This window comes from Balaenoptera borealis, assembly GCF_965194805.1.
Source record: "Balaenoptera borealis genome assembly, chromosome: 2".
Lineage (NCBI taxonomy): Eukaryota > Metazoa > Chordata > Mammalia > Artiodactyla > Balaenopteridae > Balaenoptera > Balaenoptera borealis.
In genome coordinates, this window is record NC_138867.1 from 32,747,194 (window position 1) to 32,761,713 (window position 14,520).

The following is a 14,520-nucleotide window of genomic DNA, read 5'->3' on the forward strand; positions in this document are numbered from 1 at the left end:
GACTCTGGCAATTTCTAAAAAAGAGTGCAATGCATAGAATGTATTTAATATGTATATGGTACTGTAATTTTCATACTAGATTATGGTTAGACTACTCAAAAAATTCTTTTAAACAAAATTGCATTTTAAATTTATTCTTAGCTAAATATTTTCCAAATAATATCTCTTTGATACCAAGTTTTCTTAAAGTGACTCAATCTCTCAATGCAAATGATACACATAAAGCAGAACTGGTAGTGTTTGAGGAAGTAGAAAAGATAGATGAGATAATAACTGAGGTAGAAGACTAGACAAAAGAAGTTGGAGAAGAGAATCCAGAGAAAGAGTAACAATGCGTAAATTATGCTCATCTAGTTGCTTCCAGTAGTATTATCACCTTTCCAATTTAAATTTTACTAACTTGCCTATATAGTTGCTCAACTGTTTTGCAAACCCTTAAACAACCACATTAGCCAATGCAACCATTAAAAAAAAGTGGCCAAGAACAAAAGAAAAGTGATATATACCTGAAGAAAGCCCGAGTGGCCCAAGCAGATACTTCTCTGTCACAGGCAGCAGTGGAACAAGCAAGAATAAGGCAAGTTGCACAGGCCTGGTCTTCCTGTAAAAAAAGAGTATCTTTCCTTATGTAAAACATAAACATTTCAAAAGAAGTTTTGTTTACTTCTGTATCCAGTGTTTCAACCGGTGCCTAGCACAGAGCAGGTACTTGATAAATATTTGCTGAATGAATGAAATAAACTGGCATGAAAAAGGAGAAGTAAACACTATTGGTTTTAAAGTTTATCATAGGCACTGTTATTAAAGGATGTTCTCTTTTTCTTTTTATCTAGATTCTACTTTAGTTTCTGGTTTATTCCCCCCCCACCCCCGGGTTTTTTTCTCATGGTGTTTTAACCTTTTAGAAAATAACAATAATAGCTAACATTTATTAAGTACTTGTCATGTGCCAGGCACTATTTTAAGAGGTTAGAGCATATTAATCCTCAATCCACATATTATAATTTAATGCACATTTTACACATGAGGAAATGGAAGCTCAGAGAATTCAAGTAACCTACTCTGATGGTGGAGCTGGTAGTTTGAATTCAGAGTGTGTATATTTAACTTTGATCTGATATTCCTGATTTTAAACTAAGCATTTCCAGTTTTACCTCATCATTTCTAGTTGTGGCTTTAAAATACTAAAGTCCCCATCATTACTGCCTCAAGTATTTTCCTCATGTCATTAAGCAAAAAAAAAAAGTTTTTAATTAAAAAATTATTTATCTACAAATATCTTGTCCTTTTAATAAAAATACATTCATCATATAATTTGAACATCACACTCTTACTAGTATACTTTAATGATAAGAATTTATCAAAGACAGAACAAAAATCTGAGCATTTACCATAAACTCTTATAGCATATTAATACTGCTCCCAAGTACCAGTACACATACAGTGATTAAGGCAAAGAAAGGAAGACTGGTATTAATCACAGTATTTTGATCCTAACTTACATAATGCCATCACAATAAAAAAAAAAAAGGTACAAATAATTACCTGATGTAATTTAAAGAATCTTTCAATCTCTTCTCCATCTCCACCCACATTACTCACAAGTAGATGCCTCAGTTGATCTACAGGTCTAAGTTTATGAAACATAAGACTCCCCTAAGAAGTTAAAAAAAGAAAGAGGACGAATAATAGATTTATCAAGCATGGCTAGTAGCAACTGACCTTGCTACCTTATTTAATAAAAGCAATGAAACAAAAAAATAACTTAAAGAATAAGAAGTAAACTGGTCAAAAAGATCATCTACATTTCAATTCCTAACCTATACTAGATCTATATACCCATGCAGAAAACTTAATAAGAGAACACTGCCCCTCCCCCTTAAAAAAGTAAAGCAAAAGGGTGCAGGCTCTGTCAGACACAAACATATTATAAACCTTTATCTTATGCATGGTATTAGCACATGAATAAAGAGTCAGATAAGTGGAACAAAATAGAAGGCTCTGATATAGGCTCAAGTAAACACTAGAATTTAATATATGATAAAAGCTGCCCCTCAGGGCTTCCCTGGTGGCGCAGTGGTTGAGAGTCTGCCTGCCAATGCAGGGGACACGGGTTCGAGCCCTGGCCTGGGAAGATCCCACATGCCGCGGAGCAACTGGGCCCGTGAGCCACAATTGCTGAGCCTGCGCGTCTGGAGCCTCTGCTCCGCAACAAGAGAGGCCGCGATAGTAAGAGGCCCACGCACCACGATGAAGAGGGGCCACCGCTTGCCACAACTAGAGAAAGCCCTCGCACAGAAACGAAGACCCAACACAGCCATAAATAAATAAATAAATAAATAAATAAATAAAAATTAAAAAAAAAAAAAGCTGCCCCTCAAACTAAAGGATCAAAGTTAGATTATTCATTAATCATGTTGGCACAAGTATGTCCACTTTGGAAAAAAATGAAGCTAGATCCATACTCATACTTAAAACAGGATAAATTCCAAACAGACAGGACAAAATAAAACTGTAACAGTACTGGAAGAAACTCTGGATGAATTATTTTATGAACTTCAGAGTGCGGACGGTTTTTTTTTTTTTTTTAAACTTTAATAGAAATCCCCCCAAAAAACTGAATATTTCAACTACTTATAAACTTATCCACATGGAAAAAAAAATCTCAATAAACAAAATAAGATGACAAACCAGGAAAAATGTTTGAGACTAAATCACAAAAAGTTAGTTTCCTTGACATATAAAGAGCCTCTATAAATAAAAAAGAAAAAGACAACTTAATAGAAAAGTGGATATACAATAGGAACAGATAATTCATAGAAAAATAAACACTAGAACAGACAGTCAATCTCACTCTTAATAAGACGACATATTGTACTTGCACAAGATGTAAGGAAACAAGCACTCAACATTCACTGATAGTGAATGTATGTATACAGAGAACCTGGCAACATCTATCAAATTGATAAATACACATACTTTTTGATCCAGTAGATGTAATTCTACAGCTTTACTCACACACAGGCAAAACAATATATGCACAAGGTTGCAGCATTATTTTTAAAGGCAAAAGATGATCTATTAATAGGGGCCTAGTTAAATATGGTACATCCATATAAAGGAATGCCTTTCAAATATAAAATAGAATGAGAGAGTTCTTTATATATTAATATGGAAAGATATCTAAAATTTATCTTTGAAACATAAAAAGCAAAGTATAAAACAGTGCATACAATATGCTATTGTTTGTTTATAAATATACTTGCATTGTTTGTATATTGATATCATAACATATCTCTGGAAAGATACAGATTCTGATGACATGGGTGTCTGTAGGGAGGGGATTCAAACCAGAAGGGAGATTTTATTGTGTATACCCCTCTGCTACCAGTGGAATTTTGTCAATGCATTGCTACTCAAAAAATAAATGTTAAAAAATTGTTTTTTTAACAAGTGAGGACTACATGATAAGAAATAAACATAGCTCGTTTTACTAATTTTATGCTGAATACTGTTGATAGAAATGCTACTTTAGAAAAAGTATAATATCAATACTTTATAAACAGCAAGTTTTTGGGACTTCCCTGGTGGCGCAGTGGTTAAGAATCCACCCGCCAATGCAGTGGACACAGGTTTGAGCCCTGGTCCAAGAAGATCCCACATGCCGCAGAGCAACTACTGAGCCTGCGCTCTAGAGCTCTAGAGACCGCGAGTCACAACTACTGAGCCCGCGTGCCACAACTACTGAAGCCTGTGTGCCTAGACTCCGTGCTCCACAACAAAGAGAGGCCATCGCAATGAGAAGCTTGTGCACTGAAATGAAGAGTAGCCCCCCCTTGCCACAACTAGAGAAGGCCCGCATTTTTGGTATTTGTAAACTATTCCTTAAGAATATTTTAAGAATAAACATTCCTAAGTACTTAGGTAAACGACTCTATTAAGCAACTACTGCAGAATACTTTGACCAAAATGTTAAATATGGCTTCTCTTCTTTTTCTCTCCACCTTAACAGATGATGTACATACCTGTGCTGAGAGGAGAACAAACTTCTTTGGAGGCAACATGTGCTGCTGTACAACAACTGGTGAGTCAGTTATGGGAATATGATCCTTATTTAAGGGTGTGATTATCTTATCTACTTTGAACTCATCTATTGCAGAAAGAGCCCAGGAATGACCATCAACACGAGTAGTCATCTATGTAGAAGAAATAAACGTTTTATACATATTATTAAAGTTACATGAGGCAAAACTTTCTAAAAAGAAAAAAAATACAATCTTTAAATAATGTAGGGTTTAACAGATTAATAATAATACATTAGCACGAATATTCTCAAAAGTCTGTATTTAATTTTCTAATGTCTATTCTTTTAATCAGGCATCTTCTATGATAGTATATCTTTTCATACCAGAAGACAAAGGCAAAATTTTCTTAGGATAAACTATAAATAGTATTTACTAAAATTACAATTTTTTCAATAACTGAAGACTATACTTTCTACCCTCTTTCCAGGGTAAATTGATCTACTCTGGTAGGTTCAGTGCTTAAATCTGCTGACATACAGTTTTTGTTTTCTTCTGAAGTTATATCTGCTTTCTAAACTAAGATACTCTCTAAAAAAAGTGTCTAGTCTTCTAAAATACTTTATTATAAAAAATTTTAAGCATTAATAAAATGTTGAAAGTACAATAAATGTCCATATGCCTGATACCTAGATTCAACAATTGATAGCATTTTGTCCTATTTGCTTTCTTCTTTCTATATTTTTTCATTTATTGAACCATTTGAAAGTTATGAATATCATGTCACCACTAAATACTTTTGCATGCACCTCTTAAAAATAAGGATGTTTTCTAACATAACCACTATACTATCCTAACATGTAAGAATATTAACATTTCTCTAATACAATCTAATGCCCAGTCAATACAGAATTTTTCCATTGACCTAATGTCTTTTATAGCTGTTTTTGGGAGACCAGAATTTGATTAAAGTTCATGAGCTATATATATATTTAAAGTCCACATTTGCTTGAGAACTCAAGTATTATAGAGATGAAGTGATACAATGTATAGTATCTACTTTAAAAATAAAAACGATAGCTAAAGTTTATCAAGTGCCTCCTGTGTGCCAGGTAGTGTTCTGAGCACCTTACACACATGAACTCATTTAATCCCACAACCACCCCACAGAGGTAGGTCCTATTAAAACTGCTATAGATTAGGAAATTGAGGACCAGAGACATGTTAGTCCTTTGAGTCACTGCTTTGAGGAAATAGAGCCAGATTTCAAACCTGCACCCCCTAACACTGTGCTCCCATCAAGACAGGGTTTATATCTTCCTGAGTTCTGAATCCTTACAGTCTGTCGCATAATGAGGCCCACAGTATGTGCTCAGTAAAATTCAAAGGATAAAGAAAAGAATTTGAGAAAGGTGCTCCTTGCCTCCATACCTGCCTCCTGACTCTACTCCAGCTGCTTAGGCCATGTCAGAAACTTGGAAGAGCCCATTCAAACCATGCCCCCATTCCCAGGAATTGGTTCTTCCTCCTCCCATCTACACACACCTTTTCCCACTCCCCCTAACCAGAAGGGTTCACATTTGAAAATAACCAGAAGCAGCTAGTGACACTAGAACCAAAATGCCTTTAAAGAGATGGCTCCAAAGAGAGTCTCAGACATTCACACCCTAGTGGGGGTTGGTCTATCTCGTTTGACCAGCAGCCTCTGGGGGCAGGTAACATGAGCTATGCTAGGGCATCTAGGAGGACAGATGGGAGTGGAGTAGGGGACAGCAAGGGGAGTGAGTAGAGATGGCCTCCTCTCAGTATCTCCTGGGCTGGGGGCTGGGGTGGGTGGCCTAGGTGTGGGATTGGGCCAGGATAGGCCGGGACCGCACCTCTCACCCAGGACCTCTCCGCTGACTTCGTGGTATATGTGATATTTACTTTTAAAACACAATCATGTGTTTGTGTGTATACATTTATAAATGTGGGGAAGAGATATGAAACAAGATGGAGAAATGGGTAATTTCTTAATGTGGGATTCAGTTTACCATTCTATTTTTTGCATATGTTTGAAATTTTCTATAATTAAAAGAAAAAACGTTAAATATTTAGGCAGAACTACAAATTAAAGAGATCATAAGGATAAAATTCTAAGTCATAACTATAATGGATGGCCTCAAAATAACTAAAAATATAATATATTTAAGTGGGACAAAGATCATTTCAGAAAAGATATAGGCATTTTCAGGTACATTATGAAGAACATTCTAAAAGGGTTCCAATGTTTTTGTTAAAGGTTTTTTTAACGAGTACCATAATGACTTCTAATCTCACAGAGGAAAACCAAAAAATTAACAGTATATACTTCTTTTCAGTATGACTGCTAATCATATAAGATTATTAGAAGCAAACAGTAATAAATCAGAAGATAAAGTTTCTCATAATTTTATTCTTCACTTAAAATTATGTAAAAAATTCTTTATAATCTCTCAGGATAACTTACCTGGGTTTCCATCATTGGCTTTTGGAAAGGAAATGTATCATGGTTGACACACCACAAAATGTCATTATCTTCATTTTCTGAGGCTGCCATCAGTAGAATACCTAAAAGGTTAATATGTAAAATCTTATATGATGTCAAATAATATATATCCTCAATAATCATAATTATTATGATTATTAATGACATTAATACAGATACATAAATATATAGCATTAATCTTTATAAACAAGTCGCAAAATAAAAATAAATCCCCTAAAAGGATATATAATTAGTGCCAGGGTAGCATTACTAAGTGTTCTAGACCTTATACTGCACTTCTTTCAGGTAAACACAACTTTTTTTTTTCACATTTTAACATTTCTAAAGTTACCATATGATCCAGCATTCCATTCTTAGGTATATAGCCAAAAGAAATGAAAGCGTGTCCACTCAAAAACTTGTACATAAATGTTTATAACAACATTATTCATAATAGCCAAAAAATAGAAACAACCCAAATGCCCACCAAATTATAATGTGGTACACTCACACAATGAAATATTATTCAGCAAAAAAAAAAAAAAAAAAAAAAAAAAGAACCTGCTACAATAGATAAAGCTTGAAAGCATTATGCTAAGTGAAAGAAGCCAGTCCTGTATTTTCCAACTCCATTTAAATGAAATGTCCCAAAGAGGCAAATCCATAGAAACAGAAAGTAGACTAGTGATTTCCCAGGGCTGGGAGAAGGAGGAAATAGGGAGTGACAGCAAATGGGTACAGGGTTTCTTTCTGCAGTGATGAAAATGTTCCGAAATTAGATAGTAGTGATGGTTGTACAACTCCGTGAATAAACTAAACACTAATAGACTGCACATTTTAAAAGGTATGTAAATTATATCTCAATTAAAGCTGTTATTAAAAATGTTATGAAGGTACATGATATAATGTACTTGAAAAAATTCTATTTGTAAAGGAAAGTTTAATTTGGGTGTTGAAAAATAAAATATTAGAAGACACAGTAGAATAAGCAGAGAAAGGGCTTTAAAATGATCAGAAAATAAAAATAAATTGTTTTACAAATGCTTTCTCATATTGGGGAAAACCACATACAGATTTTTCAAGTTTTGATGTTTAACTAGAATCTCATTTTTTAAACTTAATTATGAATCCAAAAGAGTTTGTTATTAAAATTTCATATTTTGACAGGCAAAACTCTCCATATCCATAAAGACACTGACAAAGCAGGCATGCTATCAGGAAAGTCATTTTAAGTTTATAACAGTTTATAACTGTTTATAACAGTTTATAACACTGATTTTGACCAGTGAGTTCATGTACAAGGCTTATAAAACAATTTTAAAAGTACTTAGATATTTTAAAAAACTATATTTTTTATATATATGCCAATGAAAAATGTGAAATATAAGCTAATATAAAAAAAGAGTTCCTGGATTAAAAAAACCCAAAACATCCTGAACTTCATTGGAAATCTCTGTTATTTTCAAATGCCTCAAAATGCATTCTAATTTTAATAATTTTAAGAATCTAATATTAAATCTGATAGTATTTCAGAATTTACCTTTACTATAAAGAGCTTTATGTACTTTTGAAGGCTTTTCCACTGTTGAAGATGCTGAGAATCCAGGAGGTAAGCGGATGTGGACCAGTGTCAATGTATTAGGGCGTGCCCATGGCTGTCTGAACGGACAAGTGCTGAAATATAGTCTTACACCTGATGATGGGGTAAAATTATCCATCATTAACAGGAAATAAAAGACATGAGGTACATGTGTTGTTGAAACAATTCCACAGAAAAACACAGAACTCTGTTAAAGCCATATATCACTTTCCTGACTGATCTTAAATCACCATGCATACTACCAGCTGAAGTGGTTTCTAAGACATCACTTGGAATTGAGAGGTAAATCAACACATTTCAGTAGAAAGAACCTACAAGTATAAGACAAGGGAGCCTGCGTTCCAGTTCAGGCTCTGTCACTAAATGTTAGCCACTTTACCTTTCAGGCCTGGTTTTACATCTATAAAATGAGGAGACAGAGTGAGTGGAATCTTCTGATTTTTCAAAAGCCTTAATTTTATGAATCATTAATACGGCTTATAATTGATACAGAAGTAAAAACATATTTTCAGTCATAAATTTCCAAACCTGAAGATTATAAAAAGTTATCACAGTAATAGCACACATATAAATAAAACAACATACCTGCATGTGTGACAGCCAATAACTGACAGTCCAGTGATTCGGAGTTTTCAATCACTGCTATTTGAACAATTGGTTTAAAAACAGAACGATCTATGGTCCTAGAAGAAAGAAAAACTAAAGTTTATTTTTAAAATATATCTACTCACTTACAAGGAATATATTCCACCAGGATTTTTACATGTTTAAATATGCTAAAATAGTTTAAGGCTACTTTTTAGGAAAGTAGTGCAAAAGCAGCAAGAACTGGCAAAAACCCTTGAATGTGTGTTCTTTACATTAATATTGTTAAGAGTAATCTTTTTTCAAAGACCATAAAAGAAAGCTAAATCCATTGGGTAAATGGTTAATGGGGAATAAGCTGTTCTTAGAGCATCAAAATATCATTGAAAAGATTACCACTAATGAAAAAGGGGGAAAAATGAACCTTCATAATGGTGAGATCTGGTGAATACCACCTTAACCAAGTGTTCATAATAGGAAAACTGGTACTATGGGCCTCTTAATGTAATACTGTAAGAAGTTCGCATCATGTATGTGATATTGGCTAAAAACAATATTATCCTGGGACTTCTCTGGTGGTGCAGTGGATAAGACTCTGTGCCCCCAAAGCTGGGGGCCTGGATTTGATCCCTGGTCAGGGAACTAGATCCCACACACATGCTGCAACTATGAGTTCTCATGCCACAACTAAGGAGGCCTCGTGCCACAACTAAGGAGCCCTGGAGCCGCAACTAAGACCTGGTAAAACCAAATAAATAAATAAATAAGTAAATAAATAAACAAAGAACAATATTACCCTGAATCTATAGATAAGGAAAAAAAAATTCAGAAAATGGGATATTCTACAAATAACTCTCTTGCCCCTCCCCACTAAATATCAACATTTGAAAAAGGCAGTAAGAGGTCTATTTTATATTAAAGAGACTAATGACCAACGCAGCTCATGTGCTCTGGCTGAATGTGGAGAAAAATGTAAAGAAAAACAGCTATGAAAGATTTGGGGGACTACTGAGTAATTTTAATATGGACTATACAATTAGGATAACATTACAAAATTATTAATTTTTTAGGTGTGGTAATGATAATGTAGTATATGAGAGCTTAGGAGATGGAAGCTGCAGGGTTTAAGGGTGAAAGTCATGTCTGCAACTTACTTTCAAATAGGTCTTAAGAGTGAGCAAATAAGGCAAAATGTTAACAACTGGTGAATTTAGGTAAAGGGTATATCAGATTTTATCACGCTATTCTTTTCATTTTTCTGCGGATTTGAAAAAATCTTTCCCAAAAAAATTAGGAGAAGAAAAAGGAAACTTTGTTTCAAATTGCCTGCCTTGAGAATTTTTTGGTCATTGAAGACCAAGGAAAACATGCTATCACTAGGATAGCTGATTGTAGCAGTGACCCAGGCACACAGAAAACAGAAACTGAAAATCTGAGGTCTTTGTTAGGTGAAGAGAATTTCTGCAGCTAAGTCACTTGTGACACATGCAAATAGCAGTGTATAGTGTCTGAAAACTTGGCTTTTAGGTTGGATCTCAGCACTTACTTAGGAGTTAGCCCTCAGGCAAATCATAACATCCCTTAGTTTTAGTTTCCTCAAGAATACAGTGAGGCTAATATAACTGTGAAATTCTGTATTTCCCGAAACGTACTTGTGTCCGTTATCAGACCAATGAAACTACCATGTAGACCTGTTAAAAGGGTGGAGTAGTTACAAAAGGGGAAACTTTGAGACTTGCAGTTTCCTAGTCATAATACCTATAATGCCTGCATAGACCACTTAGAGAATAATTTCAAACTCCAAGGAAAATCACAGGTCAAGCTGTCCTTTACACTGTAAAACCAGTCTGCCTTATGTTTCAAACCATCCAACATGAGAATAAAAGGAAGCATTGCTAGAAACTGTTTCAAACATAACCTACGATGTCACCTCCTTCAACGTTTCTTATTTTCTGGAGATATTTCGAGGAGGGAATAATTTTAGTATACTGCATATAAATAATATAATTATGCCTGCAAATGAAATGCCTGAGAATAAATTACATATTACCTAGCAATGTTTCCAGCAGCAGAAACAATAGAATTCTGTGACACTGAGGCAACTCTGTTCATTCCTTGTCCATCATGGCCCAAATCATACACCTGTGAATAAAAAATCATACCCACTTAAACATGATTATAAACTGTATATACTTTACAAAATAACCTTTTAAATAAACTTTTATTAAATAAACTTTTCCTTTTTAGGGATCCTTTACTTTTGGTACTTCATATAGGTATGAAAACATTCAGAGATTAACAATTTCATAAAAAGGGGGCCTTAAGAAGCGGTTTGGGTTTTTTTTGTTTTTTTTGTTTTTAAAGCACACAGTTCATAGGAAAAGCCCAAGAGTGACTAAATCTTGTTCCTTAAAAACAGGGATGTTCTTCCCCTCTTACATGGTGGTATAATATTAATACTTACTTGTATTACTCCTTTCTCCGATCGTGTATATAAAATATTTCTTGAATTATCAATTGCAATTTGAACAATAGGATCTAAGAATAAGACAGAAGAAGAAAAAAAAAAACCAGAGGTTAACAAATCAAACACAGTAGCCACTTACAACACATTAAAATTGCTGATTTACATTCAGGGCTTTTCTTTTGTTTTGTAGGTAAGTCTTAGGGTAGTTGCACAAGGACAAAGCCAAGAAGCATTCAGGTCAGACAACACGCGAAAAAAAGCAAACATCATATACTGTGACTGGGTTAAGAGCATCACGAATAAGTTATTCTGTCCTTTAAATTAATTTTAAGCCAAACCAAAAACAAGTTCCAAATTATTCCTTCATTCAGCATTTAATGAATGTTTACTATATGCTAGAAACACATAAAATAATTATACCTGGTCCATTCCTTCAAGAAACTTCCAGCTTAGTTTAATAATTCATTGTGTAAAAGAAAATAATTAAAAAATTCAGTCATATTAACATTTTTAGATATATTTATCTTACTTTACTGAAGCATTTTAAAATTACTTCACCTGCCTAAATCTCTCAATTAAAAACTCAGATATATTCATTTTATGCTGGGAATTTCTTTCAGACCAGGCAAAACATGTATTAAATGTCTGAATGTCTAACTCTCTCACAAAGACACGGGTGGTTTAAGTATATATAGCTGTTGTAGACACATGTTCTATGGTGCTACATTTATAGGAACTTGGGAATAAAACTCATGCTGTTTTATCATCTCTTCTCCCTTTAAAAGATGATATGAATATATAACAAATACTGTTTAGTAAGAAACTGTTTCAATTAAGAATGAGAATTTCTGAAGAAAATGTTAGGTCAGTGATTTGTTAAAATTTTTTGTTTGCCAAATTTGTTTTCTACTCACCATCTTCTGAGAATGTGAACTGTAGTAACGAAGGAACAAGGAAAGAAAGTGCACTCTTTGAGTGGTTTATTTTCCTACACCTCTGGCTAAACCAGCCTGCTTCTGCCTTAAAAGAAAAAATTGAAAGACATAAGACTTGTAAATGTAGGTACCTCCATCATAGCAACTATTATATACTTATGTTTATAAAGATTCTCAAATCTTAGTAAAATACCAATAATTGTAAACTAAGACATACTACTCAAAAATAAGTACTGAGAAGTACTAAGTTTAGTCCTGTAATTAAAAATAGAAAATGTATTTAATGAAAATCAAATCACTGCTCTCAATGAAATCGGCTATGTCTATTGCAGCAACCTCAGTAATGCTATGTTAGTGAACTCATTTTAATTATCTTAAAAACTCCTATTTGAAAGCAGTAAGGGAAGTAATAAGCGTAGTTTATAAGTGTCAAAAGTACATAGGATAGAGGTATTTTTATCTCTTCCCACTACTGCTAAAAGGCAATTTAAAAAATAGTAGCCACCACCATCATAATCTACAGTCTGCCCCTCAATGATCAAGTTTTGCCATACTTAAATCTACAACAAAATCTTTTTTTTGTAGTTAACAAAACCAAGAGAAATTGGGTAAGTAAGAGATACAATATCATAAAAAAGCTAACCTCAGTTCTAATCCTATCTCTGCCACTAATTAGCTGTGTGCCTATGAGAATACTTGTCTTATCAGTTTCCTACTGTTTACCTTATGATAAAGGCAACAATACAGTAAAGGGGAAAAATAATGGAGCAAAGGATACAAAGACATTTCAGAGTAAACACAAATGACCAATAAATACATGAAAAGATGCGCAACCCAACTAGTAATAAAAAACAATTGTCTTCTGTCTGACTGGTCAAAATTAATAAGTTACAAAATACCAGGGTTAGTGAGAGTGAGGAGGGAGAGGAAAGGGATACAATCACAGATGCCTGCTAAGAGTCCAAAACTCTTAAGAGGGCAAAATGAAAATAGAAAATTCAGTTTTAAATACACATGTACTATAATACAACTATTAGAATTCTAAGTCTCCACACTAGAAAACCTCTACACGTGTGCACAAGGAAGCTTGCAAAAGAACACTTATCATGCCACCATTTCTGAAAGGTATAATAAAAACCTAGAAGTCTATCAAGAAAGGAATTGTTCAATCATGTATCAATACATCCATTTTATGGACAATCATGCAGCAATCACAAAACATAACACATAGTCTATCTATCAGATACTGACAAGGAAAGACTTTCAAGGCACAGCTAAATGAAAAAAAGCCAATTATGGGAATTCCCTGGTGGTCCATCGGTTAGGGCTCACCACTTTCACTGCCTTGGCCCAGTTTCAATCCCTGGTCGGTGAACTAAGATCCCGAAAGCCACACGGCGTGGGGGAAAAAAAAAAAAAAGGCAGACAATGGAAAAAAAAGCCAATATGAAACAAAACTTAAGTAATAATACAAGTAAAAAAATACATACACAGAAGTATACTATGTATTTGTATACGTGTATACACACAAATAAATACACATGTATTATCTATAGATATTTAAAGACATTTATAGGTATTTAGAAATGTATGCATCATGTTCTACAAGGACATACACAGAAATGACAATGGCTGTTACCTTTGGGGGAAGGACTGGGTTTTACACATATGGTGTAGTCAGGAAGGACTACAACTTTAACTGTATGTTTGACTACTTTCCATAAGAATATATTAATGAGCTATATAATTAGAAGATAAAGACTAAAGCTTATCAGAGACTAACACAACACTGTAAATCAACTATACTCTAATACAAAAATTAATTAAAAAAAAGACAAAAGCTTATCTATTCTTACTACATTAAGAGGGAGAGGGAGAGAGGAGAAGATGACGGAAGAGTAAGACGCGGATATCACCTTCCTCCCCACAGATACATCAGAAATACATCTACACGTGGAACTGCTCCTATAGAACACCCACTGAACGCTGGCAGAAGACCTCAGACCTCCCAAAAGGCAAGAAACTCCCCACGTACCTGGGTAGGGCAAAAGAAAAAAGAAAAAACAGACAAAAGAATAGGGACAGGACCTGCACCAGTGGGAGGGAGCTGTGAAGGAGGAAAGGTTTCCACACACTAGGAAGCCCCTTCGCGGGCGGAGACTGCGGGTGGCGGAGGGGGGAAGCTTCGGAGCCGCGGAGGAGAGCGCAGCCACAGGGGTGCAGAGGGCAAAGCGGAGAGATTCCCGCACAGAGGAGCGGTGCCGACCAGCACTCACCAGCCCGAGAGGTTTGTCTGCTCACCCACCAGGGTGGGTGGGGGCTGGGAGCCGAGACTCGGGCTTCGGTCGGATCCCAGGGAGAGGACTGGGGTTGGTGGCGTGAACACAGCCTGAAGGGGCTAGTGC

General features: G+C 34.8%; 1 protein-coding gene across 6 annotated transcripts in view; it reads right to left on the bottom strand.

The window, feature by feature from the left end:
- Positions 1-14,520, bottom strand: part of NUP155 (nucleoporin 155) — a 69,509-nt gene that overhangs the window by 30,660 nt on the left and 24,329 nt on the right. For all 6 annotated transcript variants that reach the window (XR_014241838.1, XM_082382190.1, XM_082382189.1 and 3 more), the window contains 9 exons: positions 12,095-12,200; positions 11,178-11,251; positions 10,764-10,855; positions 8,714-8,811; positions 8,069-8,221; positions 6,511-6,611; positions 4,026-4,196; positions 1,546-1,656; positions 507-601 (listed from right to left, as the gene is read on the bottom strand). Coding sequence is in view for 5 of the 6 variants with exons in the window: in XM_082382190.1 (XP_082238316.1) it covers positions 507-601; positions 1,546-1,656; positions 4,026-4,196; positions 6,511-6,611; positions 8,069-8,221; positions 8,714-8,811; positions 10,764-10,855; positions 11,178-11,251; positions 12,095-12,200 (1,001 nt within the window). In the remaining variant the exon portion in view is untranslated. The remainder of the gene's footprint in view (positions 1-506; positions 602-1,545; positions 1,657-4,025; positions 4,197-6,510; positions 6,612-8,068; positions 8,222-8,713; positions 8,812-10,763; positions 10,856-11,177; positions 11,252-12,094; positions 12,201-14,520) is intronic.